Here is a 26758-nt window from a genome sequence, read left to right as displayed (position 1 = left end):
GGTGGAGGAGGATGCCGCCGAGTCACGCCGGGCTGCCAGGGGCGATGCACCGACACCCGCACCGTGGGAAGGTGGAGGAAGCACGGCGGGAGGTGGAGCTGAAGGAGGATGCGCTGCGGCCTCTCGCGCCTTTGACGCTCGCGCGCGCAGGGAGGTGGAGAAGGCGCAGCGGAAGGTGGGGAAGGGAGGTGGAGGTGGAGAAGGACGTGCCGTCGGCCACCCGCTCGGCGGGGAGGTGGAGGAGGCGCGGCGGAAGGTGGGGAAGGGAGGTGGAGGTGGAGGAGGACGTGCCGTGGCCGCTCGCGCCGCAGGGAGGTGCGCCACCGGCCGCCCATGCTGTAGGGAGATGCGACCGCCATGCGAGAGTGAGCTGCGGCTGCCGAATGGATAAAGAAAAAAATGTATACGAAGAGTTTAATTTGAGTGGACCAAAATATGGAGGAAATCTTGCCTAAATGGATAGCTAAATGAGAATATGGAGAGTGAGATTTGGCTAGGTGTTGGAGTTGCTCTAATACTTTTGGTAGCAATAAAATTTAGTTATCAATTGAGTCATTAATTCTCATTAATAGATCTAATTAAGTAATCAATTTTATTAACAACTCTAGTTAAGTTATCAACTTTCTTAGCTTTCCATATATAACTCTGTAGCATTAATTATGGATCTTGAATTATTAAAGATTTAATAATCCAAATAAATTCTAAAGAATCTACCTGACAGACGAGCCAAATTTCATTTGAACTTACGAGATGTTTGAATCCAAATGCTAATGTTTAAAAGTGCTAAACTTTAGCATTGACTTTTCGAAATAGGAGTAGTAATGGATGGGTTAGACTTTAATCAAGATTTAAAAGGACATAAGTACTAATAGATGTTAAAGTTTAGCATCTAATTAAGGACGCGCCTAAAAACACGTGAGCTGCAAGAAAATCCTGGGTGAACACAGCATCACAGCTCGGCCAGCAAAAGGCCAAAGGGCCCGACGTGTCAGACTCATCCACTCGCCGATCCGCGGCGTCACCCATCCGCCACATCCGCAGCACTCCCACCGGAGCAAATCCTAAGCTCACCCGGCAACGAACTCCCCGTCTTCCTCCTACACCACGCACACATCCTCTCCTCTCCTCTCCGCCCCCCAAAGCAAAAGCAACCCAGGCCCGAGTCCCCCCAAATTTCCCTTTTCTTCCCCGGCGACGTCCCCACGCCGGCAGCCCCCGCCCAGATCGGCGTGCCCCGCGCCGCCACGCTGCCCCTCCCGTGCCCCGCGCCAGCTCCCCGCTCCCTCGTACCGTCGCCCGCGCCGGACCCTCGCCATTCCGCGCCGCGAGGTATCCGCCCTACTGTACCTCTAGTGTTAATACTTTTCGGGGGTGCAGTGGTGTGGCGCGCGCGCGCGAGGGAGCGGGTGTTTGTGTGTGTAAATAGTCGGTGGGTAGAGCATGGGGGAGGGTTCGAAGAGGCGGGCCACCCGCTCGCAAAACCCTAGCCTCGAGTCCGAGGACGAGGAGGAGGCGCGGCGGGTCAAGGAGGAGATTGCAGACGACCTCAACGGCGACCCCGCGGAGGAGGACGACGATGAGGAGGTGGTTGTGGAGGATGAGGAGGTGGTCATCCCCTCCGACGACGAGGAAGACGGCCGCGGCGGCGGGGCCGACGACTTCGTCCCGCGCACTCTGGAGGAGGCCCTCGTGCCGCGGGTGGGCACGTTGTTCGACTCCGTGGACGAGGCCTTCGCGCTCTACAAGGCCTACGCCTACCGCACGGGCTTCCATGCCGTGCGCCGCACCTGCCACAACTATGAGGGGCTCCGCTACCGCTCCACCTTCACCTGCACTTACGGTGGCAAATCCCGGGCCGGCGCAGCCTCCTCTGATGTCCCAGGCGCCCGCTACCCGCTCCGCAGCAAGCGGGGGGTGGCCGCCCAGGAGAAGAAATCTCGGCGTGGCGCTGCCGAGAAGACAGGATGCAAGGCGATGCTGATCATCCGTGACAAGCGAGTGGATGATAGGTGGAAGGTGGAGTCCGTTGAATTGGAGCATAACCATCCTTGTACTCCAGATATGGTGAGGTTCTTAAAGGCGTACAGGGAGATGCCCGAGTCTGCCAAAAAGAAGGCCAAGATCACCGATGAGATGGATGAGATGGTGGAGAAGTCGCTGAGCGAGATTGCTGAGACAAGGAAGTTCCCGACACGCCCCAAGAGGGGTGCTAGCGGTGGTGCTGCTGTTGGCAGCCACCACAGGTTTAGCAGGACCGAGAGTTTTGTGCAGCGTTTTGGGGAGGATGACCTCACTGCACTCAAGAAGTTCGTTGAAACAATGCAACACAAGAAACCAAACTTTATCCACAGTTGGGATCTTGATCGAGAAAGTCGTGTGAAGAATTTCTTTTGGACTGACTCTAGGGCCCAGGCGCAATACCGCTACTTTGGTGACGTCATTACGCTTGACGTGATGTATTTACAGCACTCGCGCGCCAGTGTCCCATTGGCCACACTCCTTGGGGTGAACAACCATGGCCATCTTGTGCTTCTTGGATGTGGTCTCCTGTCCAGTGACAGCAAGGAGAACTATCTTTGGTTGTTGAAGAGGTGGTTGAGCTGTATGAATGGTAAGCCACCAGAAGCGATCACGACCAGCTACTCAGATGTCATTGCAGAGGCCGTGGCTGAGGTGTTTCCAAATGCAAGGCACAGATTCTGCTTTTGGCATATCTTGAAGAAGCTACTTGAAAATGTGGGACGCACACACGAGAAAGAGGCAATTTCCTCAAGGTTCAAGGAGGTTGTTTATGATAGTGTCACTCTTACCGACTTCGAGAAAGAGTGGGGAGCAATGGTTGACCAGTACAATCTCAAGGACAACGAGTGGTTTTCTGCTTTGTACAACTGTCGGAAACAGTGGGCACCTGGGTATGTAAATCATTCATTCTGGGCTGGCACTTCTGCTATCAGGAAAGTTGAAAAACCTGATCCATACTTTGATGGTGTTGTGACTAAAACTACCCTTCCAGTTTTCCTTGAGCAATATGAGACTACCCTGAAAGGGAAGTTGGAAAGAGAGGCATATGATGATTTACGCTCGTACTATTCTAGACTCACTTTGCTCTCAGGATTGCCCTTTGAGGAGCAACTTGTGGAGATCTATACAGTAACCATGTTTCAGGCGTTCCAAGATGAGATTAAGCAATTGATGCATGTTATTTGTAAAGAGGTAGACAGAAGTGGGAGCTCGATTACTTACATGGTCAGTGAGTTAATACAGGGAAAGAAGGTTGACTACACAGTTGTCTACAACAATTCTGACAAGGATGTTTGGTGCATTTGTCGCTCCTTTCCCTCACGGGGCATTCTTTGCAGCCATGCTTTGGCTGTTCTGAAGCAAGAGAATGTTCTGATGCTGCCATCAAAATACATCCTGAACCGCTGGAGGAAGGATTTCAGAATACTTACTTCATCTGCAAACACAAATTGTACCGAATCAGATAGAAATCTGGGTATTTATGATGACCTCTATTTTCGTGGCCATGAGTATTTTGAAGATGTAATTGACATTGGAGCAAGAGAACCTGAGCTGAAGGAGTTTGTTTTGTCAGTCATGAAGGAAGCAAAGGACAGACTAACTAGGCCTGACCACACCCAGCAAGGTGACCAACGGGTTGATGTAAATATGACTGTGACTGGTCCGGTGTCCACAGATACTAGAGTCGATGTGAACATGGCATCACACACCTCATCCCTGATTCAGGGGGACAGAAGGGTTGATGCGAATATGGCATCAAATGCACCAGCCCTAGTTCATGGTGATACTATGGCATCAAATGCCACGGCCCTGATTCATAGGGACAGAAGAATTGAGATGAAAATGGCATCCACCCACCTTATTCATGGAGAGGGAAGAGTGGACATGAACATGGCATCTCCTCACTTGATGCAGAGGGAAAGAAGAGTGGACATGAACATGGCGTCACCACACCTGATACAGGGGGACAGAAGAGTTGATATGAACCTGGCATCACCCCACTTTATACACAGTGACAGAAGAGTTGATATGAACCTGGCTTCTCCGCATCTGATGCACGGGGACAGAAGGGTTGATATGAACATGGCATCCCCTCACCTGATACAGGGTGATACCAGAGTGGATATGAATATGGTATCGACTTCTCAGAATGGGATGCACACTTTTGATTTAGTGAATGTAAACCTGGAGAGCGGCTCTTTGCCGATGGCCGCAACAGATTTTATGCAAATGCATCCGCATCCACCAGTTTACCATCCAAAGCAACTTCTTGATTTGAGGGATCAGGTGATGGATGCAAATAAGAGACCAAATATGGAAACCAACACTTATTTTATGGGAGGTGGTATGCATGTGGGTTAGTTTCATTATCTAGCTCTGTAAAACTTTGTGTTGGGAAAGGATGCATCCTTCCTTGATTTGCATCTACATGTAATCATGTATGTTCTTAGAGCAGGCAGACAACTAAACAGCTAGGTTCTAGTATTGCAGATCGACCTTGACTGCTGGTAACTCTATTGTACCATGTTCCCTTTTTTGGCAGTTGTAGCAGGCTGGATGCATATTATCTTGTGCATATGATAAAAAATGAATAACCCATCTTATCATCTAGTTAGCAATTTGTAAGTGAGACGCCTTTAGTTGCAAGATTGTGCTGACATTTCTGGGTTCAACTGTTGATTGATGATATACTCTGGCTGCATGCCTATCTTGCCTCTTGTTCTTTGTGGTTTAGGTGCATGATATCATGTGCATCAGCCATCTATTGAGCCTGACTTGTACATGGGAAATAAAAAAATATTAATAATATGTTGGCATGCTATATAAATTAACTGGCATCTCTTTCTTTTTCTTGGTAATGTATTTTTTCCTGATATAATAGTGAGAAATCATTTTTTTTGCTACATCTATGAGTACCAAAAGAGGTAGCTTGCTTACTGTTATTGTTCAGATGGGATACTAGTGCTCTCTGTTACTGATAAAGGAAGGCTCAAGATCATCGGTATACATGTCCTATTGTTGCTTGTAGCTGATTGCTTCTTTTTAACGAGTTGTGAGGCAATACTTGCCCACATACCACTCTTGATCCATTTCTGGGTAATATTAACTCTATTGTCATGTTTTGTTCAAACTATTGCCCTTGATTCTTGATGGTTTGCTCTAGATCAGTGCAGACTGGAGACTGTATACAAGTTGATGTATTATGAATTGACCCATTGTTGGTTCCTTTTGGAATTTTTGAAAATCCCATTGCAAATCTGAACTTATTGTCAATTTATGTTCTTCTATCATTGACTTTTGCAGCATTATGAAAATGGATGATCAGCATGTTGCATGCCCCTCTAAATGTGCTTCATCAATTTGTGAAAACAGTTTTTCCATTCCAAACAATCATGAGATCTGTCCTAGAGGTAAGCCGCTTAAGAGGCTGAAGCAAAGTACGGTGACATGAAACATTATGCCACAAACATCGTGGGAACCTAGGAGTTATAACAAGGTATATGTCATTGAGATCTGATAATGCCTTCCATTTTCATTTCTGCAGCACATAACCAACTACCTGCAGACTCTAATAACTGCTTGGTCTTCAGGATTCCAGGCATGTACTTTTGGTATGACAAAACTGAGAAGTCAACCTTTTTTTTTGCAAACTGTAATTAAATTTGATTGAAATACAAAGTTCCTTTTTCAAGAAGGATTACAAAAGGATCACCTTCGTTGTAATGGATGAATTTATCATCTTAACAAGAATAACCCTTTCTAAGCGTACTATCTAATAGCTTGGATGTAGCAATTTAGGGAATATTTATTCCTTTTGACCAGCATGGGAACATTTATTCCTTTTTGCTTGCTTGCCTACACAGAGAAGGTTTCACCTTCTCCAATTGATTTTGCTTCCTACGAACAAATAGTTATCAGACATGTCATGAACATGCAGCTTCGACCACAAGGCTTTTTGTAACTCCTGTGCATGGATCTCCAAAGTAATTTGATGACACTGGAATGCTGCAGCTGCTCACCCCGATACAGGCCTAACAATATCAGCAAAACATAAGAATCAGCTGACATATTGAGAGATGATAATGGAGCAGCTTGTAGTTACCTCCTGAACAACTGAGAGAGCCTGAGTGCTGCTGCATTGGCCATGGCTGTAGCTCCCACATGTGCCACTTGGTGTCCCAAAGCTTGCAAACTTGATGCTGCTGATGACCTGACCTTCTTTCGGGCATTCCAGGCGAAGTGCAGGTCCAGATCTCTGCATCTTCTGTTGAGAAGAAATCCAATTATCAATTTGGGCTGGATGCGCTTCTGACACTTGTGCGCACACACTTCCTGTCTGCCTTGTCACAAAGGATATCTTGCTTGGGTCACCACCGAACTGCTCGAAAAGGACTATATCATTGCTGCCTGGTTGGAGAAACGAACGGGGAACATGGTACCTATTTAACAAGGTAAGAAATCCAATAAGTCCATACTCATTCAGTTCTTGCAGTTACTATATATTGTTGTGCATCATCAGAATTACGGTCAGAGTGCTCAGCATCACAGTATGCATTAGTACTGCAACTTTGAAACCATGCCTCTATGTGTCATAGTTTCAGTACTGAAAGATCTAGTTGTGTTTAAATCTTCAGAAAAGTGAATTGCTATTAAGACCTATATGTTACTTTTTCGTAGAAGGATCTTCAGAGGAGAACATATAAAATCAACATAGATGAAATACTGGAGCTGGCTCTGCATGTTGGGAACAAAAAGGATTATTGAAAAATATTACATAGCATATTCTGGGGGACTGTGGAAGTCTTACAAAGTCTGTGATGGCTGCCCACACTTCTTGAGGCATTTGCTCGAAGTGTAGGATCCTCTATAGTTGCACGAGTTAACACAGCCACTCTGTGGAGCCAGATTTGTTGGCCAGTATCGACCGATGCTCTGTCCGTTCACCCAGGCTTCGCCTTTTCCCAATCCTGTGAAGTCAATGGCAACAGGATCATCACCTGCAGGGGCTGTGAATTTTGTCTGCGTTTGGAGAATTGCAGTTAGTGCATCGACCGAAGGCAACAACTCAAGGAAATGGATTAGCCGAACAAATAGAATGTATATATCTTGTCTTTGAGCCCGTTCTGGGTCCATTCAAATGCCGTACGTGAATTGGTTTCATGGTCAGATGATCATACTGACCTTGTACCAAATCAGTGGTTGATTGATTGGATAAGCATTGGATGAGACCCATTCAGGTGAGGCCTCTGAAGGATTATACAGGTGCAAATCTTCTCCTCTGAGTCCAATCTGAAGTTTCAAGTTATTATTAATAAATGTGAATCGTACTACACTTTGCTCTAATTGAGTTCAAAGTAGAGTTTAGGCTACCTGGTATGTCCATTGTGCAGAAGACAGATCGAGTGCACCATTTGGTCCACTCAGCTTTACAGGCCCAGTAATTCCAGCACCTACCAGGTCAAAGAATGCACCATAATTCTGTACGAACAGAGAAGTAAAAAAGAAATGGATGTCATAAAACTGTTATGCCAAACCAAATATTGCAAAATGGAATAGAATATTTTATCTTGCATCTTTTCCAAGGTGAAGGTTTATTACCGACAACCCAACTGTTGCACTCAGAAGATCTATTTTGTTCTTCCCAGGTACAAGTGTAATTGGTTTCTGCCAGGAGATGAGTGAGCTGCTAGCACTACCTTGAGCGCTTCCTGGTAAGATTTTGGCACTTATATTTCAGAACTCAAATATGATTTATGTATGAAAGACCAATAATCTTGGAAATAGTAGGAATTTGTGCTACCATCTCTGGCAGTACCTGCAATTTTACCATTGACGTAGACCTGAAGAACATGCCCAAGTGAGCTTACAAGTAGACTGGATTGGCTGCCATTTAGATAAGGTTCATCACCTTTGACAGTAATGCTGCACAGATTACATCAATGTCACAAATTGTTAGTATTCGTTTTGTCAGTGCACATTACCCCATGCATAATTACAAGATGGCATGCAAATGTACCTTGTTGAGTACCATAGGAAGTCACTCGCATCTGCTGTGGTGTTTATCTGCTCCATCAGTCCAGCTTTTGTCAATGCATTATCCTTTGTGATACCAACAGGTTCTATGGCATAGCTCCAGCCAGATACTGCAAGTTCTGGCGTGGTGAACGAGCCATCTGATGCTACAGTGCTCGACTCCATGAGCCTCATTTCTGAACTCGTCACTTGAGAATTGATCTGGAAATTATAGCCACACGTATCTCTGAATCAGATTAACGGTAGATTTTCTTTCCAGAAGCAAGTGCAAGTTATGTGTAGCTGTATATACCTGAGCCGTGTTCAGCACCACATTCTTGCAGTCAGGAAGGATGCTGACGGACCACGCAGGGAGCTTATACATCTTGCCATTGAATGTGACAGTTTTATCGGATTGACCATCTATATTAGCAAGGAATGCGGCGCAAACTGAACCAGCCTTGTATACAGTTGCCTGAAGATAGAAGAATGGCGACATAGTTATATACCCGACCAGACAGCGAAGGTAAATCTTTTCGTCAGAGCAAGATTTGCTTCATGTCTGCAAATACTGAACGTTTGTCTTCTCCTTTTCTCATCTAAAAGACGCTTTTCCTCGAAAAAAAGGAGGATGTAGGGCTTACCTCAGCGTTTTGACCCAGAGAAATGTATGATGGATCAGTTGCTATGAGCGCTGGCTCGCAGAGCTTTATGGCCCTGTGCACATCCCTCAAGTGGCCCCACTTCGGCTGCCTGATTAGTCCTGAATCACATATTGAAAAGTGGGCAGATAAATAATGAGCGAATATTTTTTTCTGGAAATAATATATCTGTCTCCATGACCCTTGTCCATGCTAATGTGAACATAGTTGGTAGCAGTTAAAGGCATTCTTATCTTACACAAAGATTCCAACAAGCATTTTTTTTTTGAAAGCCATATACAGGTACAGGTGATGCAATATAAAATATATTGGTGGGATTACATACATGTAAAAAGAAAAAAGAGTTCACAAGGCCAAAACAAAAATAGGCGCGCCGAGGCAAACCCAAAGCTTCTTACCGTACTCGTCGATGGGTGCATCGTAGTCGTAGCTCGTGGCGATGAAGGGTCCCCCTGAGCTGCGATCCAGGTTGGTCCCGCCGTGGTACTGCGGGGACAAGATCCGAAGTTAGAAATGCTCCAGCAGGGGCGCCTGGCAGCGTCAATGCGCGCCCCTAACTGCTCCTGCATTTGGTCGTGGTCTCGTGGAGCAGGCTGGCACGGCGCCACGGTGCAGTGCAGTGGGGGAAAAAAAGCGAAGAGAAGAGAGGAGCTGCTACCATGTAGTAGTTCTGGAAGGTGCCGCCGCGCTGGTAGAATCGCGCGACGGCGAAGGCGAGGTCCTCGACGGGGCGGTAGGGGACGGCGCCGCCGAAGGAGAGGAACCAGCCGCTCCAGTTCTCGGTCCACATCTTGGGCTTGGCCGCGGAGTTGGGCGTGAACCCGTCGCAGTAGAAGCCGTTGCAGGTGTTGATCTGCAATTCACATTCCCCCCCCCCCCCCCGGCGGTGGTCAGGCAGGCCATTCATTCCGCTCCGTTCCGTTGGAAATTGTACAAGGCGGAGGCATCGAATGGGTGGTGATCAGGGTCACGTACGAGGGGGTCCGGCGCGTCGGCCTGCTGGCACATGACCCAGGGCACGCCGGTGTCGAGCGAGACGGCCATCCCGGCCGCCCATCGCATGTACGCCTTCCCGGCCGCGCCGTACGCCGAGTCGATGTTGCCGTACTCGTTCTCGATCTGCCCACGCCACAAGCGTCGTCGTCAGCACGAGCACGAGCACATGGTGTCCGCCGCGACGCGCACGGCGGCGGGGGCACGGGCACGGCGGCAATACCTGGGACAGGATGATGGGCCCGCCCTGGGACGCGTAGAGGCCCGCCCCCTTCATGGTGTCCACCACCTTGGCGGTGAAGCGCTGCATCTCCGCCTTGAAGGGCTCGTTGTCGGTGCGGAACTTGACGCCGGGGATGAAGTGCAGCCACAGCGGGAAGCCCCTGATCACGAGCACAAACAGCGAGCACGGTTCAGTTCATGTCATCTTCTTCTTCTTCAGAGAGTTCAGAGTGGGCGAGCGAGCGAGCTGCTGAGTGCTGACCCGTAGTTCCACTCGGCGCAGACGTAGGGTCCGATGCGGAGGTGCACGTAGAGGCCGGCGTCGGCGACGGCCTTGACGAACGCGGCCAGGTCCTTGCGGCCCTCGAAGTCGTACTGCCATATCGGTCACCGTCAGACTGACTCAGTGGTGTAACAATTCTTCTTGGAAAAGTAATGGTAACAAGCACGGCACGAGAAGCAAAGGAACCGCAGGAGCAGAGAAAAGATGAGAATAAAGCATAGGGTGCAGAGGAAGCAAACACCGGATCGGCACCCTTTGACTCATGATGGTGGCCAGGAGCAGGAGATGATTAGGAAAGGTAAGAAAAAAAGAAGATAATAAATATACTAATAGTAGTGTATGATGCAGTGTGGTAGTGTTTCTTCTACGTGCCTGTCCCCGGACGGGCTCGTGGATGTCCCAGAAGACGTAGGTCTCGATGACGTCCAGGCCGCCGTCCTTGGCCTTCTGGATCAGCCCCGGCCACATCTGCAACAAGCACCAGAGCCGCCGCCGGCGACATGCCGGTGTTAGCATCAACGAACGCGCGCCGCTCTCGCGGTCTCGCCTACCAAGAACAGAGAGAGAGAGCGTGAAATGCGCACGTCTGGGGTGCTCCGCGGGTAGTGGATGGATCCCGAGACGAGCACGCGGCGCACGCCGTCGATGACCAGCGCGCGGTGGTCGTACGTCACGTTGGTCGCCCGCGAGCCGCCCGCGAGGCAGAGCAGCACCGCCGCCGCCGCCGCCGCCGCCGCTGGGAGGAGCAGCGCGGTGGCCGCCATTGCCGCCGCCGCCGCCGCCCGCCGCGGGAGGAGGAAAGAAGGAAGAGAGAAGAGAAAGAGCGCCGCCTCCTCCTCCTCCTCCGGGACGCGGCGCGTTCGGTGTACCAGCTAAAGGCAGAGCCCGCACCGCCCGGGTATTCAGTATTAGTAGCAGCAGCTGGAGGCTGGGGGTGGAGTGAGCGCGGGGGAGGAGGTGGCCACTGCCCACTGGGCACTGGGCAGGGGTGGAGGAGTCGCTAGGTGGTGGGGGCGGCACGCGAGGGAGAGGAAAAGGAACCCCCCCTCGTCGCGGCCTGGACGACGGGCGACCCGGTTGCCACGGGACGGAGCGCGGGCGCGTCAGGTCGCGCGTGGTGCCCCCGCGCCCTCGCCGTGGCCGATCCGATCGCTTTCCGGCCTTGTTCTTTCCCGCGCGGCGCGTTCCGGTGGACGTGGTGGTGGAGACGGCGGCGGTGCCCGCTGCGGCGCGGTTAAAATGGGGGACGGTGCGCGGCGATGGGGGTGGTTGGTTAGGGTGCCCTGCTTTCCTTCTCCTGGGCCGGCGGTTCCTGCCAGTGCCCGCCCCGGTGTCTGGGCAAGCGGTGAAAGGGTCTGGTTGCTGCTACTAACGCGGCTGCTCCTGCCGACGAAACAAAGCAAGATGAGGCGGTGAGGAAGAGATCGCTCGGCTGGAAATGCATGGGAATGGAGGAGGGCCAGTACCGCCAGGTTAATGGTGGCGGGGCGCGATGGTTGGGTGGTACACACGGCGTGGGCGGGGTCTAGTAACGCTGCCACATCCTTGTTGCTTACCACCGCAGTGACGCCGGCTGCTCCCCTTCCCCCGCATGTGTCGTCGGGGCGTCGGCGCTGGCCGCGCACGGGAATAAAGAAAAGAAAAACAAAAAGAAAAGCGCGAAGGCTATTGCTCGGGCTCGGCCAGCGACCGACAGGGGTCGCGAGCCGTGACCGACCGGCGTTGTTGCTTGTTCACCCTTGCCCTGCCGGCGCGGGGCTATCTATACCGTGCTAGCGCTAGTTGGGGCGGCCGGGGCTCCAAGGGCCGGGCGGCGTTGTCGCTTCCCGTCGCGCCTAGCTCTAGTGGTGACGCATATCATACGGCGCATCCTGCTAGTGCTGCGAGCGGTGGCACGAGCTCGAGCCTCGTCATCTTGTCTTGTTCCGTGTCCACCGCGTCTCTCTTCCGTGGTCTGAACTTGGCCGGGGGACCGGAGCGAGAAAGGCGGTGGTAGGTCAGGTCAGGGCGGTGGGGAATGGAATGGAATGGCTGCCGCGGCGTACGAAAGCAGGGCCGGGCCCCGGTTGCCGCCGCGCGCGCGCGCACTCGTGTGCTGCGTCTCGTCTCGTCAGGTCAGGGGAGAGAGTGAAAGTGGCCTGTGGTGTTGTGGCACGTCCAGAGGGCAGGCAGGGGGGAGCGAGACGGCACGGGGAAAAAGATTGTAGGCGAAGGCCTACGGCTTCGTGCTTTCATCCTCCGTGCTCAAGCAGTTACCTACCTGCCCTGCAGTATAATACAATGAGCCATGGGGATTTGTCCATTCAGGCCGCTGCACTTTTGCGCTGCTGCTTTTGTAGCGGAGACTTCTCTTCCACGCACGAAACGGTGTAATCAACGAAGTCTCTTGAGACTCTTCTCCGATCGAAGAATTGTAGCGAAGGTCCGCACGAGAGCATGACTTCGTGCTTGCCCTACGATATGATGTGGATGTGGATTTGGCCGTCCGGGCCGCTGCACTTTCGGAGTGCTTCTTTTGTGTCGTAGCAGAGGCTTTTCTTTTACGCAGGAAAACAGTATAGCTCGAATAAAAGATTTTCCGGTCCAAAGACGCATCCATATCGCGTATCAAAGAACTCTACGAGGCTTTGGCTAGGCAGAGGTTTTCTTGGGCCAGCTTTGTAGTTATTTGATTCTTTTTCCGCTGGCACTTTTGTCTCTATTCATGGGGATCATGTGAGGCAACTGCTACTCCCAGCAAAGTGCTTGAATTTTCGAGGCTGCAGAAACCCTCGAGAAAGACACGTACTTGACATGAACTTCTGGGAAATGCACATACAGGTGCTTGCAAATTTAAACAAAATGCTCTTCCCAAAAAAAGAATTTAAAAAAAGTTTATGGATTTACAGACCGAAAATCCGCAGAATGGATTTTGTTTCTGTCGTGCCTAACCGACCAACAGAAGAAAAGCAGACAGGTAGCAAGCAGCTCGACCTCACTAGTCAAAACACACACACATCCTATTGTCTACCGATCAGTGTCTCTCCATCTTATCCAGGTCCATCACATTGACTTGGCTCCTGAAATTAGCACGGACGGGGACGGTGTCCACAAGACTTGTCTGCTTGTCCGAGAACTGAGAATGGCAACGCCGAATCCCAGCCTAACCCACCGAGAGTTCGAGACCAGAGTCAAACGACGCCACCGCCGCCCTCGTCCCGAGCAGCTGCGAGCCATGGTGGTTGGGCTGCACCTCACCTCTCAACCACGTTAATGGCGGTCGGTGCTCCATGGACAGTCCCATACGTCTGAAACACCACATGGCGAACCCTATCCACCTGTGCAACCCGAATTATCCACTCCACTGCGACTCGTGACTGACTACCGTTCGTCCCACGGTAGCAGTCCTGACGGGCCCACCGCATTCTGAAGCAATCGCATCAGAGTTTCTTTTACAGGAACCGGATCATAGTTCCTTCGACAGGGGTCGAACCAGAGTGCCAGCTATTCTGACGCCGAGGCTGGAGGACGGCTAGATATTCTGGCCGCCTCGAATCTCCCCGGGCACGTACGCTCCCTCCTGCAGTCTATTTCTTTCTGCCGAAACGGACAAAGAACGCGACGGCTGCGTCGGAATGTTCAGAGCTCGCACGAGCTGCCGGCCTGCCGCCGCTGCAGATCGGGTCAGCTGCAGGTGCGGCGTCGCCGTTGTCTCCCATCCCGGTGCGGCGTCCCCGTGCCTCGCCGTCCGCATCCGCCTCGCGTCCTGACACGCGTATCTGAGGCGAGGCAAAGGCAACACCCCAGCTAGCTCTAGGCGTTCGGGATTACCCGAAATTTCGGATCGGTTAATTCGGGTTATAATAAATTTGAGTTTTGAGAACTGCTACCTGAAATTGTACTTAGTATTTTAATACCCGAAATTTTAGGTACCCAACATTTCGGGTTCGGGTTCGGAAATACCCATACTACCCGAAATCAGCACAAAGTCGATTTATATAGCAGAAAATCAATAAAAAGCAACAGCATAAACAACACTCCAGCACCCATGCGTTCAAGCAACAACTTTATAGTAGCAAAAACAACATTATAGTTGAAATATGACACATAATTTAGAAGCATTACATTTCAGCAGCAATACTTTATAGTAGCAATACATTCGAGCAACAATACTTTATAGTTTATACTGTTTATAGTAGCAATACCAATACATTGCCAAGCAGCAGTAATACTTTAATTTAAAGTAGCAATACATTCCAGCACTAATACTTTAAAGTGCATGTTCGGGTGGCAGGCCTGTTCGGTTATTTCGGGTATTTCGGGTACCGCGGGTTGAAACCCGAAATACCCGAAATTAATTCGGGTTTTCGCATATGCCATCCGAAAATGTTGTTCGGGCTTCGGGATTCGGGTTTTTCGGTTTTGGGTTCGGATTTTCTCGGGTTTGGGCTTCGGGTTCGGTTTTTATGCCCGGAGCGAACCCCAGCGTCCTGTGCGTTGGCGTCCTCGTGATGGCAGCATCGCCGGCCGTGTACGTGTGTACGTGCCCACCGCCGTGCGGGCGCGCGCTCGGCAACGAAAGGCGCCTCTCAGCTCTCAACTCGTCGTCTTGTCCCTTGCGGCGTGCGCGCGCCGGCGACGCCGACCGGGGGATGCCGCCCGTCGGAACAGAGCCTTTTTTTTTTCCCGCGCGCGGTGGTGCGGAGGAAGACAACGCCGGGGCGAAGTGGCCGCGACCGGCCGGCGACCGATAACCTGGACGTTTTGGATCGTTGCTGCACGTCACCTCCTTCTCTTGATGCCTTTTGTTTTTGGTTTCATAATGCGTCTTTGTTTTGGTTACCTTTCTTATTAGCTTCTAGCCTTCTAGGTACGGAGGTTTGGGCGTGGAAGCTGGGGCAAGTGACGCCAGTGAACGCGATCAGTCGCGTGGATTGGATTAGGCATCGGAGGGCTTTTGCTTGGAAGGGTTAGCAACTAGTAGCGAGCACGGACAGAGCTCAATTACCATGTGGAAACATCAAACACTCCCTTTCTCGGCAGATTGCTCCGCACGCACGAGAGACTACCTGGCATTCGCGGCCGCGCGCGGGTGACGCTGCGGCGAACCCGGGGGAAGCGGATGAGCACGGCGACACGGACGGGACGGGTGGGGGACCGTGACGCATGCCAGCGCCGTAGCACGGCGCGGCACCGGCTGAGGCTTGGCGTCCCTTGGAGGCCGCGCGTGATAGGAGGGACGGCGAGTGCGTGACAACGACCGGCGCCGTGCGCCGGAGCGCCGATCGCGCTAGCATCTGGACGAGCGGCCCTCCGCGCTGAAACGGGGGCGGCGAAAGGCGGCTAGGCCACCGAGATTCGCGGCGTGCTCGTTTTCATTCGGTGGATGTCGCTGAGAAACATTCTGGTTCCTACAGTGCCGCACCACTAGTGCTCGACGCCGCCCGGCGAGGAGCAAAGCTGGAGTGGCCGGAGAACGAAAGGGCGTGGCCAGATAGTCGACGGCGACACAGACGGGATCGTTTTTGGAGTAGTGCACATAACATCTTGGGATGTGCAAAAAATGGCGTCACGCGAGCAGAGCCAGGCATTGGAGCCGTGCAGGAGGAGCAGTCTTGGCAGGTAAAGAAAGCAATGTGCACGCGTGCCTATCGTCTAGCTACCGTTGCCATGCCATTGTTCCTAAAGGCGAATTCCACGATGATATGGGCAACAGTGACATTCGTCAAACGCGATCCGCATTCGATGAAGCCCTGAAGATTCGAGCACGGATCGCACAGGAGTACAGGACCACAAATTCAACGACCAACGAAACGAAACCACCCCTTTGTTTGCTTGGAACGAAACAATTGGTGGGTAGCTGCGAAAAAGTAGCTGACCAAAAACGAACACCATCGTGTGGCACCTACTCTCATCCATTCCACAGTGCTCGCTTGCTAAAATAAAAATCTTTTCCTTCTCCTATGGCTATGACTGACGCCTGTGCCACATGCCACCACTGCAAGAGTGAAGAGACCAATGCGTCAGCATCGGCATCTCCTGCGAGACCAGGACATGCTTCACATGCGGCAGGCCTGCCCTGCCACAGAAGCTATTGAGTATGCCCTAGGTGGACCATGTGCAATAGTCAGTCCATTATAGCAGCCGTGTACCACCACCAGCGACATTATTATACACACCAGGCAAGTGATGCAATGGTAATGGTCTGGCGAGTACACCGGTGATCTTATACTAGGCCGGATCAGGCGATATATTAATAGTCTACTAACAAAGCCCCACCGGTACTCAATGGTCTGATCATAAGCGATCACCATGGCTTCAGACATTATTGGGCCCGGCCCCTGGGTCACGGGCTTCGCAACTCTGGCCAATTCCCCAGTAGAGAATGGATAGCTGCTACGGATGACGATTCGCCAATCACCGACGCGCTAATGGGCACATTAGGAGGCGACAAAGCCGGCACAACAACTCGAGAGACACCGAGATCAGATCAGGCGTAGCAACCTATAGGATATTCCACCAGTACCCATGTTGCAGACGCAATCAGGACGGTTGAGCAGGAGCATCCAGTGAGAATGGGTTGTAATGCACCGAGGGGGCGTGTGAGGTTGATCCAAGGACGACGGACGGGACAGAAGGTTACGTCAGCATTTCAATTCGGATGGATACTATCTCATATGATCTAATCCAAAACAAACTGTGTTTAACACATCGACCAAAATGCCTACAGGAGGTGTTAGGCTCACTGCTTAAGGAAGGGGCAGGGCAAAACAGTTCTACATCTCAAATTACAACCTGACAACTACTATCAACTCACCAAAGAACTAGCATTTGCAACTCTGGGAAGAAACAAAGAAAGGAGCAGATGGTTGTGGAGTTATCAGGAGTAGGATACCATGCTGATGACTGCCGCAGGATTATAGGCTAACATGGAGAGTATCAAGGTCTCTTACTTCAGGAAGGTTGAAGATATGAAAAGGAGGGCATATGTAACACATGCCGTGCTCACTTCCAAGTTTCTTGGACCTGCCAGTATTGGTGGGATTACAGATACCATCAAGAAGGTGCCAAGGAACCAGGAAGCAAAGAAAGATCCAAACCTGAAAGACCACAGAAAACTCAGGGTCAGGAACCACTCACCCATCCATGGATGAAGGCTAATAAATACCAAAAGAACTGAGAACAGTACATGACAATCTCAATAATAGCCATTATACTTAATTGACAGGAAATGTAGACTTGCCCACTTAGAACTTGCTATTATCAGTCAACACTGCTACATTTCTACTGCTTACATCTCTATTATCAGGTCAAAAGGTTGTCATAATAAGCTTAAAATGACCAAACCAAATTAAATGAGCGCTAAAATGTGCAAGCTGTTGCGGTGATCAATCACAAATGACTAGCCTCTGGCCCACCCTGCTAGCCGTCTCAGAATGCATGGGCTGCATCGGTGAGCATTTGCACACAACTTTTGTATGCTTACGCATTAGCATTGTGATTTATCAATTGAACTATGAACTGGCATTATTGGCATCAGCAAGTAGACCCTACAAACACTCCTGAGCAACCAGTAGAAACCAGGCAGGCGGTTCTTAATGAGATGATCTACAAAGGAACATCATATGATACATGGGCAAAAAGACTTTTTGGGATCGTGGAGATGATAAAAACAGGTCCTCACAAATATTCTGGTTAAGCAAACTTTCATAATATAATCTGAGTAAAGTGAGAGAAATATGCTTACACCACAAGGACAGAGAGTTTGTGGTTTGCTTCTAGCATGGGAAAATTACATATTGCAATAGGGATAATTACCTGTTTCCACTCCATAGAATGGTCATTTAGGATCTGCGACTACTACTGTTAGAATCAATATTTTCCACTCCAAGCATTAGCCTCTTAACATCTATTGCGTAGCTAAAATCTTTACTCCTTACAACACATATATTAATTTCAGCAATAGCAATCTACTTGATTAAAAGGAAGCATAGACGAGCCAAACGTAGAACATGCTCTCATCAACCAACACCGTTATTCTGCCTCTTAATTTCTATTATCAAGTTATTATCAGTTCCACAAAAAATGCAAGCTGTTACTAGTATCACTCAAAGTTGCAGTTTTCAATTCACCCAGGATGATGTAACAGATCAAAACAGGTCTTCACGGAAATTCTGGTTAAGAAAACTAAAGCACTATAACAGAATTTGATTAGATGAGGAAGTATGCTCACACCACAAGGGCAGATATAATATCTTCTTTTAGGGATACTCAACCTCTTACCACTCAATAGAACGACCACTTAAGGTTCACAACTGCTGTCATGAACTATATTTGCCACTTCATACATTAGTGTCATAACTTTCTATTTCACAGGTAACATCTTTACTTGTAATTTGTAAATATCAAGATTGATCTGCAGTACAACCTACAATGCTAAAATGTATATGTTTACATTACCCTTTACTCAAAATATATAAGTTAACCAAGAAATCCTATATTAAATATCAAGCCAATTATTACACTCTAACAACTTGTAATCCAAACCTCCAGCAATAAAGCTCTACCATTGCCCACTGCAATACAGTCTCTACAGAAGTACAGATATAAATACAGCTCCCAGCATATTTTGAAGGATGCATGCATGATGTCATTTATCATTGCTATCTGCTAGAAGTTCATGACTCATCAGGCATGGATGAGAGAGAGACATCATCTGATTTGCATTTGCTTGCCTATGAAAATGAAGAACTGCTTTCGTGTATCACATATATCTGTGGAAAGAAACTATGTGCCACTGCATATCTAACTTGTACAGGCTGAAGAGTGAAGATAGGCAGTTTAGGGTGGAAAAGTTGCCGGGCATATGAAGCTTGGTGTTGCTGAAACAGATTTTACTTAGCACAACTAACAGGAGACACATACCTGTATGTCGACAAGCCAGTGGTGGGTGGATACTAGGTTAGATTTTTGGGTTTTTGATGAAGAGAAACTTTTTTCAATTGGAACAAGAATGCTAATACATTATTACACTGTACTTGTAGACCAAATTGTGTATATGGTACTATGAGGAGGAGCCCAAAATGGTGTGTAAAGCAGGAGCACAAAAGCAAATGCTGTAGTACTATGAGGAACAAAGATAGATTGATGCAGCTGCATCCTTAACAGACGAAAGGCATAAAACCAAACAATATAACGAGAAGAACATACCCATAAAAGAACGCTCGCCATCCACTTCTGACCCTCTGATAAATGAAATAGATATTTGCTGCACAAGAGATGGCCACCTGGAGAGTTGGACCTTCTTCAGTAGGAAAAGCAAGGGTAAGCGCTCCAAGTAAGATAAAAGTAATTGCTGTCTGCCAAATGACTTTGCTACGTGGTGTTTGAAATCTGCCTTGAATAGCCTTGACTGCACGTGACTGACTAACTTCTCTAAATTTTTTCTTGAGGTCCATTTTTGGTTTTTTCCTATCAAAGAAACTCTGCATAATAATCCTGTCATGGGCAGACTCAATTGCATCAACACTCGGCTTATGGCCTGCATACTTGCTTATCAGATAGTTCCTGGCAGCTCGAATCTCTTCTTCAGATGCTTCCCTGCTGATTCCAAGACGCTGATATGGATCCTTCACATGGATTCTAGGAAAGATGGCTGAAATAAAATCAAGTAGTTAAAAAAGAATTTTCAAGGACTATTAACAAAAGAACCATTGCCAACACAGCTGAAAGGGCAAGTAGAGGTACATGTGATTTATGAAACAAGGTCGGGACAAATAGGTGATACTGATTAGCGAAATTTCATGTTCTCTACATACACAACATGTTGAATGTGGTGCACTTGGCAATGATAACATTCGAGGTTTATTTTAACATGTAAGATCAATTTTATTCTCTAAAACAAATTAGTAATTTGATATGAGCTGACCAACTGTTCCTTGGAAAGCCATACCTCAGGGTTACTGAAACTCAATATGAAAAAACAAATGCTACACCATCTCAGTGTATGAACTGATTATGTAAGATCTTCTTGTCATAGACATGGTTAGGAAATACTCACGGGTTGAAGAATCAGCCATGTCCCCAAACGATGCAGTTGCCAGTGGTATGATTCTGGCATTTCTCTGTGCATAACAGAAAGGAGTACTGTACTTTGTGTATCTGCATTGAAGCATTTGGTTGAAAATTTGTATTTATCACAGCAGGAACTAGAGGAAAGCTTTGAAAAAAAAGGCAGTAGTCACAAGAAATGTAAGAAACCAAACCTATCCACATTGATGAAGGTTTTGTTCTTTTCCTTGCATCCCCTGTTGAAACTCAACGAAGAGACAAGTCCCAAGGGTGCAGTTGACACCCTTGAAGTAGCTGGGCATCGCAAAGTCCTTGAGGGATCAATTGCTAGACCATGAGCCAACATGCCTAGAAATATCTGAATAGCTTAGACTCTGAGTAGTTTTCCCTGTGAAGCAAAACGATATATATCAAGGACAAATAAAGAAGATAGGAAAATGCGCAATATCAACATAATTGTCACCACTTGTAAAAAAAAAGACATGTATGACATATTTATGTGTCGTCAAATGTCCACAGCATAGTAGGTTGCTGACTGAATGCACCTCCATTTTTTTTCCTATTCTAAGGAGATTGGTGGCTTAAACCCATGACCACAAACATCAAACCTTTGCTGTACCCCTAGGCCACATGGTTGCCCCCAAATGTACATCCATTACGCAATATGATTCTTAGTCCAATTCAATCAATGCGACGACCAAGCAGTGACTTCATAGTAACATGAAATTAACAGGGGCGTAGGGGTTCAGTTGAACACTTGAACCCCTTTTTTTCCTGGAAATTAAAGTTAATCCGCACCCAAAGCCCCACGGCATCAACTGAGATGACCTAACGCGCGCCGAAGAAGTTAATCGAACCCAGCCAGAACCGTGGATGGATTGGTTTCCGGATTGGTCTCCACCGCGCAACCAATAGCTCCTACGAATCGATGAGAGAAACAAACACAGCAGCGAATAATCTCGCGGGGCAAAACGAAACTCTGGGAAAAATCCGCCGAAGCAAGTTAGGGTTTCTCACCACCGAACGACACCAGTCCCGAGTGCTGACGGTACTCCTACGCTCCACGCCGGGGGCCGGAGGTGGAGAGCGACGGCGTCGGCGTCAGCGACGGCGTTGCAATGGGCGAGTCCCTTCGGGGCGGCTCAGCGGATGGCGTGCCGGGTGGTTCGCTGGGATGAGGCAGGCAGGGCAGCGGGGCGTGGCGGGCCTCGCGCATACCGGAAACAAAAAGGCCGTGCGAGGCCCATCCGATGGCCCAGTACGCAGTTAAACCGGCCCACCTAAGACTGAATTGCAATTTTGCAGATTGCACCGCTTGTTTTCAGCTAATTCAGTTCCCATCCTCGAAGAAAATTCTGCGGAAATGTCGGGTGACAGGTAGCTAGTGTAGTGACCGGGATGGATTGCACGACGACGAGGCCATCCGTTTCCCGTCCCTGTCCCTGCAGGGGGGCCCCACGCGGCCCACGTCAGCGTCGTGGCCCCCGCCTCAGCACGACTCGTCCATCCACTTGGCCAGCCGCGGCCGCGCCACTTGACCCGAGACGGCTACACGTACCTCCCGCGTCTCCCTCCGCGCCTCCTTGGCATCGCCGCCCTCCGCCCCCGCCCGCGGCTCTCCGCCGTCCATTTCGTGCTCCGGAGATCCGGCCTCATCCGCCCCGCCCCCGCCCTCGTCGTCTCCTCCCCCACTCCCGTCTCGTCCGCTTTCTTTAATCAATCCCCCGCGCCGCCCAACCCCAAGCAACCCCCACTAATCCCTTCCTTTTTCCTTTCCTTTCCTGACCGTGGCGACAATGGACGGTGGCGGCGACCTCACCGCGCCGGGTTGCTGCGCCGGCGATTCAGGCGCTGCCGTGCGGGTTTCGCGGTCGCGTGTGGATTGGATTTGATCGCGCCGACCTGCTCGCGTGCTGGTTGCTGGTTCCCTTCTCGGTGTTCTTGGCGCTGGCCGGACTCGGGGGCGATCGGGACGCGCTTGGGTTCCTGCTTCTCGAGGCACCCGACGATCTTCTCCGGAAAAAGGTGAGGATAATTCGTTTCTGCTTGCTCCTTTTGGTTTTGAACAGATGCTGATTGCTTTTCCTGATTTCGGCTCATCAATCTCGCTTTAAGCGTGATATCTTCGTCCCATGCATGACAATAAATATTCTCTTTTGTATGGTCCATCTTTTGACTGCCGTGAGCAAATGCAAACCCAATAGAACAGTTGAGTGTTTGATCGATTCTGTGCTTCTTGATAAGAACTCTGAAGCGGAGACAGGAGGGAGAATCTTGTGCTGTTTTATGGTGCTCCAGACTCCAGAGTAACGTACCCGTTGAACAAGTTTCAAATTCACCCTTACAGACTCATGCAACTACTGCAATTTGATGGACCAGTCACTAGTACACATTCGGTAGCAGTGACTTTCAGAAAAAGTAACAGAAAGGGTGCAACTTCAGTTTATAGTAAGGATGTTTCATCTGTATCTTTCCTAGAAAAGCCGCCCAAAAAAACATAAATGGCCTTTGACGTAGACACTGTCCCATTCAAATAGAATCATGATGCTTAAACTGAAGACCTTGAACAGAAACTTTGCATCTCCAGCCCCTTTCCTAAAACTAGATATTGAAAACGATGACCTTGTAATTTTAGCCTTTAGTGGTAAAACGAAGATGTGAGACGCTGCTTTGTTTTGGCTCCTAGGGGCTCTGACATCACAAAAAGGTGTTGACATAGGATCTTCATCTGTGTGAGCTACATGCATGGTAGTAGTGTTAGATTGGTTCTCCGAAATGAATGCTAAATCGGCAATAATTTGTCAGAGTAGTCAAAAACTCACATTATAGTCGTGATATAGATTAACTCCTCAGCCTAACCTCTCTGTAATTCTAGAATTAGTTAGTTTATGGATTAATAAAGAGTCTAGGTGCATCTGAGCTCCCCGCCTGATAAAAATATTGTTTATTTTTTGTTCTTCGGTCCCCAAATAGACTTTATGCATACCTTTTCGACATGCTGACTGAGGAACTGAAATACCATTTCCTTGCTACTAATGTGTTTGAACAAATTTGTTGGTTTATAGCTGCTGAATTGTTTCCCTTTACTCTGTAAGGCTTTGATGCTACTTGGCACTTGCTCCAATATCAGATCGATAGCATTTAATTTTAGATCTTTTTACAGTGGCCCGCTCCGGGTACCATCGAGACAAGTCTGCGGGTAGGCCTGTGTCTTAACAACCTCTGAACGCAGGGAATGTCCTGATGTAGTGATGTATAATTAAGATCCCAGTTTGGTGATTTTGGACTTGTATTCTTCTGAAAGTTCTTGAAAGAGATGTTTAAGAGAATACACATAGTTCTGTGACGGTGGATGGTGGTCATGGAAGAGACAGTGATCAGAATAGCTAGTGAGTCAAAACCAGGCAATGGGCAGGATCCTTTGACAGAACTGCCTAGAGCTATGGAGACTTTAGTAGCTCATGGTCATGAAGTAGAAAAATTAATTGGACTTGAAGAGGACACAGAATTAACACCTTGCGAAGGAATGGAGTTTGAGTCTGAAGATGCAGCAAGGGATTTCTACAGCACATACGCAACAAATGCTGGTTTTCGGATCCGGATCAGCAGGTATACTCGTTCGAGACGTGATAATTCAATCATATCTCGTCGCATTGTGTGTTCAAAAGAGGGATTTCATGAAACTCATGGTTGCGATGGCCTCCATTCTGACCAAAAACAGCATGAACGGGCAGGTACTAGAGTTGGTTGCAAGGCCATGATAATGATTAAAAAGTTTGGACCTGGCAAATGGATGGTTACAAAATTCGTAAAGAACCACAATCACGGACCAGTTCCACCAAGAAAACTTGACTCTAGGCCAGTAAACGAGGACTGCGATCCAATGGAGAAGCCACATCCTATTGACGTGGATTCTGTTGAGGAGCCATTTGAGGGTATGGAATTTGAATCGGAAGAAGCTGCAAAATTATTCTATGTAAACTATGCTAGGCTAAATGGTTTCCGTGCACGTATTAGCAGATACTGCCGTTCAAGGCGTGATAATTCAATCATTTCTCGCCAGATTGTGTGTTCCAAGGAAGGCTTCCGTGAAGTTCGGACCAAGAAAGTGACGACAGATGAAGGGAAAACAAAGCGCCCAAGAATGATAACTAGAGTTGGTTGCAAAGCTATGATTGTAGTGAAAAAGATGAACTCTGGAAAATGGATGGTTTCCAAATTTGAGAAGGAGCATAACCATTCGCTATCATATTCTAAAATGATCCCTATTACCTCAAACGTTACTTCTGGAGAAGTTGCTCATTTCGATGCAAAGAGTGCAGATCCTAATGATGTAAAAAATGAAGGACACGGTGAAGGAACCCAGTGTAATCATGCAGATTCCCTCACTGTCCTTTATAACAATTTATGTCAGGAGGCCATAAAATTTGCAAAAGAAGGGTCAGTCACAGAAGAAATTTACCATGTGGCCGTTTCTGCCTTGAAGGAGGCTGCAGAAAAGGTTGCTGAAGTCAAAAGGAGTCGTCCAATGGCACATCGTGGTTTTATTAGTGAAAGCAAACATGATGTCTTGCACGTTAAAACTATGAGCACCTTGCAATGTTCAAATCAGGTTGAACTGAAAACAACATCACTTGGGTCCAGGCCATTTCAAGAGTCTGCCAACAATCTTTTGCTGGTACCAACCAACATTTTGACTGATTCAAGGTTACATAACCGTGTCAACAATGTTCCTCTATCAAGTGATTTCTCCTCAAATGGTAATTATACTATGGTAATGATCAATTAATCCAATACCTTTACACAACTATCGTTTTCTTTATGACTGTTGCCTATTCCATTCCATCAACAGGGAGGCAAGGTAGGCATACAACAGAAGGTTCTTTTATGCATTTTGACAACATAAAGGAGACCTCTTCACAAAAATCTCAGGTAGCTTTGCTACATGCTTACCTGACTCGGTGATTTTTTTAATGCAGCGAGCAGTTTTGGGTACTTCATTTTGGATCAGAATTCTTATTTTTCAGTTCTAACTGCAGAACACTAGATCTAATCAAGCCATCCATGGAAAGGATGAAGGTATCCGTGGATCTTCTGAAGAAACCATGGTTGCTATTCCTGCGATACCTCTTGCGCTGTGCATGCCTATGATGCAGAACTTGCCTGGATCTTCTGCAGGTAGCTCTGATAAACTAAAGCTTCCTGATAGCACCATGTCAATAGCTCAATTCCTTCTGTGTTTCTGTATATCTTATATATGATTTGTCCGGTGATTGCTTCCATGGTGGTCTGATCTCAAATGGTTCGTTATATATATCAATGATTATCTTCAGCATATTTTGTGACCAAAAGATATCTGTTTATGTTCTGTCCCCTTAACCCACCAAAGTTTCTGGAAACTTTTAGTCCCATGTAGACCAATATGTTCGGCAGTTTTTATAGTATAGCCCATTATTTCAGTTGTGTGTTGACATTTCCCAGTGTACACATCTTCATTTTAGAGCATTGTCACTATGTGGACCACAATATTTTTTCTTAGATCCTGGCAGTTTATTTGTTCTTTGAAAACATAGGATTACGATATAAAGAAGATGGTCGATGGAAAATTCAGCACATTGATTGAATGTTATCTGCTATGGGTACTGTTCTGATACCTAGTCATTTTTGTGGACCTCAGATGGGCCATACAGATTGTTGGCTGCACCTATTGAAGCAGTTCCGATTTCATACCGTCCTGCAGAACCCGTCAGGCAACCACAAAAAGGTGTTTGTGCTTTAGGACCATTTGCAGGTGTTCTCACTGAACTGAACAAGCGAGGAACAGGTCCGAACTCTCTGGTTCATGCAACAGCTCTTGCTTGTGGTGCTCGTGTTGTTCCTCTTGAGGAGGCAGCTTCTCTTATCAGTGCCGTTCAATCCAAGATCAGATCTGGAGGGGCCATAATAGCAAAGCTGCCTTCAAGCAACCTGTCATTTCCGGTTCCTCCAGCTATCGCCATGTCATCTTCCAGTGAAGGTGAGGAGAATGGCCACAGTGAGCCCCTAATGGTGGATATCAATCGCAACTGCCACGATCAGAGCTCTGACGAAATGAAGCTCCAGAGCGAGCCATCAGAGTTGGAAACTGAAGCTGACAATTGATCTGTGCGACCTGAAGATGTAATGATCATATTGATTGCTAACAACGATTAAGTGAAGGATTGGAGCTGTTCTAAAGATCAAGGCTTCCCTGCAAGGTGGTGGATTATTCTATGATTTAAGAAATTTTGTAACATTGAATTAGGATTCTTGTCGCAATTAGATTAACTAAAATCAATACCTCCAGTGGAGAATTTGTAAAAACGACCAACCATACTGTGTAGATTTCTTTATGTAACGGAAAATGGATAGTGTTTATAATCCAGTTGCTTGTTTCTGAGAGAGCTGTTACACCGTACATTTCACCATTAGCTGCTGTGCTAAACATGATACTAATATATAACCTGAGTCACCCGTGTAAGAATAAAGCTACTAG

The 26758-nt window shown here is 48.2% G+C and overlaps 4 protein-coding genes and 2 long non-coding RNA genes across 11 annotated transcripts; 4 read left to right on the top strand and 2 right to left on the bottom strand.

Moving 5' to 3' along the window:
- Positions 1–1102: 1102 nt before the first annotated feature.
- On the top strand, positions 1103–6096 carry LOC112877683. Its single transcript, XR_003225540.1, has 3 exons — positions 1103–1329; positions 5326–5518; positions 5960–6096. It is a non-coding gene; the product is annotated as an uncharacterized LOC112877683 (long non-coding RNA).
- On the top strand, positions 1328–4925 carry LOC112877677 (protein FAR1-RELATED SEQUENCE 6-like). Its single transcript, XM_025942035.1, has one exon. It carries the CDS (start codon positions 1441–1443, stop codon positions 4381–4383), a length of 2943 nt encoding a protein of 980 aa, XP_025797820.1. The 5' UTR covers positions 1328–1440; the 3' UTR covers positions 4384–4925.
- Positions 5653–11350, bottom strand: LOC112877679 (beta-galactosidase 6). Its single transcript, XM_025942036.1, has 17 exons — positions 10779–11350; positions 10567–10662; positions 10174–10286; positions 9913–10072; positions 9672–9815; positions 9355–9549; positions 9095–9182; positions 8679–8797; positions 8348–8509; positions 8039–8256; positions 7838–7944; positions 7621–7730; positions 7393–7500; positions 7204–7311; positions 6830–7041; positions 6125–6461; positions 5653–6053 (listed from the first exon to the last, which is right to left on the bottom strand). Exons 1-17 carry the CDS (start codon positions 10956–10958, stop codon positions 5946–5948), a joined length of 2565 nt encoding a protein of 854 aa, XP_025797821.1. The 5' UTR covers positions 10959–11350; the 3' UTR covers positions 5653–5945.
- LOC112877682 lies at positions 6266–8939 on the top strand. Of its 6 annotated transcripts, none has more exons than XR_003225534.1 (6): positions 6266–6473; positions 6700–7284; positions 7668–7733; positions 8139–8297; positions 8379–8560; positions 8641–8939. It is a non-coding gene; the product is annotated as an uncharacterized LOC112877682 (long non-coding RNA). The 6 variants fall into 6 exon arrangements; XR_003225536.1 differs by having other exon boundaries at positions 7810–8297; XR_003225535.1 differs by having other exon boundaries at positions 7807–8297.
- Positions 11351–16812: 5462 nt separating the features above from the next.
- LOC112877681 (protein CHAPERONE-LIKE PROTEIN OF POR1, chloroplastic) lies at positions 16813–21413 on the bottom strand. The gene is made up of 5 exons (XM_025942038.1): positions 21262–21413; positions 20439–20632; positions 20234–20334; positions 19384–19828; positions 16813–17273 (listed from the first exon to the last, which is right to left on the bottom strand). The coding sequence occupies exons 2-5, from the start codon at positions 20588–20590 to the stop codon at positions 17123–17125; spliced, it is 849 nt and encodes a 282-aa protein (XP_025797823.1). The 5' UTR covers positions 20591–20632; positions 21262–21413; the 3' UTR covers positions 16813–17122.
- Positions 21414–21843: 430 nt separating this feature from the next.
- LOC112877680 lies at positions 21844–26664 on the top strand. The gene is made up of 5 exons (XM_025942037.1): positions 21844–22269; positions 23408–25004; positions 25097–25176; positions 25284–25422; positions 25922–26664. The coding sequence occupies exons 2-5, from the start codon at positions 23597–23599 to the stop codon at positions 26383–26385; spliced, it is 2091 nt and encodes a 696-aa protein (XP_025797822.1). The 5' UTR covers positions 21844–22269; positions 23408–23596; the 3' UTR covers positions 26386–26664.
- The last annotated feature ends 94 nt before the right edge of the window (positions 26665–26758 follow it).

This window comes from Panicum hallii, chromosome 9, assembly GCF_002211085.1.
Source record: "Panicum hallii strain FIL2 chromosome 9, PHallii_v3.1, whole genome shotgun sequence".
Taxonomy (NCBI): domain Eukaryota; kingdom Viridiplantae; phylum Streptophyta; class Magnoliopsida; order Poales; family Poaceae; genus Panicum; species Panicum hallii.
The sequence above is the reverse complement of the archived record's forward strand: the minus strand, read 5'-3'. Positions and strand labels throughout refer to the sequence as shown.

What these genes read in the sequence shown, in the direction of transcription:
- LOC112877681 (XM_025942038.1), bottom strand. Translation starts at nt 20,590, where the DNA reads ATGTTGGCTCATGGTCTAGCAATTGATCCCTCAAGGACTTTGCGATGC. An exon ending in ACCTTCATCAATGTGGATAG is followed by an intron (nt 20,335 to 20,438) that starts GTTTGGTTTCTT and finishes GCTTCAATGCAG; the next exon opens with ATACACAAAGTACAGTACTC. An exon ending in TGGCGAGCGTTCTTTTATGG is followed by an intron (nt 17,274 to 19,383) that starts GTATGTTCTTCT and finishes GTGGTCTTTCAG; the next exon opens with GTTTGGATCTTTCTTTGCTT.
- LOC112877679 (XM_025942036.1), bottom strand. Translation starts at nt 10,958, where the DNA reads ATGGCGGCCACCGCGCTGCTCCTCCCAGCGGCGGCGGCGGCGGCGGCG. An exon ending in TTCCTATGGTACTCAACAAG is followed by an intron (nt 7,945 to 8,038) that starts GTACATTTGCAT and finishes TAATCTGTGCAG; the next exon opens with CATTACTGTCAAAGGTGATG. An exon ending in GTGCAACAGTTGGGTTGTCG is followed by an intron (nt 7,501 to 7,620) that starts GTAATAAACCTT and finishes CTGTTCGTACAG; the next exon opens with AATTATGGTGCATTCTTTGA.
- LOC112877677 (XM_025942035.1), top strand. Translation starts at nt 1,441, where the DNA reads ATGGGGGAGGGTTCGAAGAGGCGGGCCACCCGCTCGCAAAACCCTAGC.
- LOC112877680 (XM_025942037.1), top strand. Translation starts at nt 23,597, where the DNA reads ATGGTGGTCATGGAAGAGACAGTGATCAGAATAGCTAGTGAGTCAAAA. An exon ending in AAGTGATTTCTCCTCAAATG is followed by an intron (nt 25,005 to 25,096) that starts GTAATTATACTA and finishes TTCCATCAACAG; the next exon opens with GGAGGCAAGGTAGGCATACA. An exon ending in CTTGCCTGGATCTTCTGCAG is followed by an intron (nt 25,423 to 25,921) that starts GTAGCTCTGATA and finishes TGTGGACCTCAG; the next exon opens with ATGGGCCATACAGATTGTTG.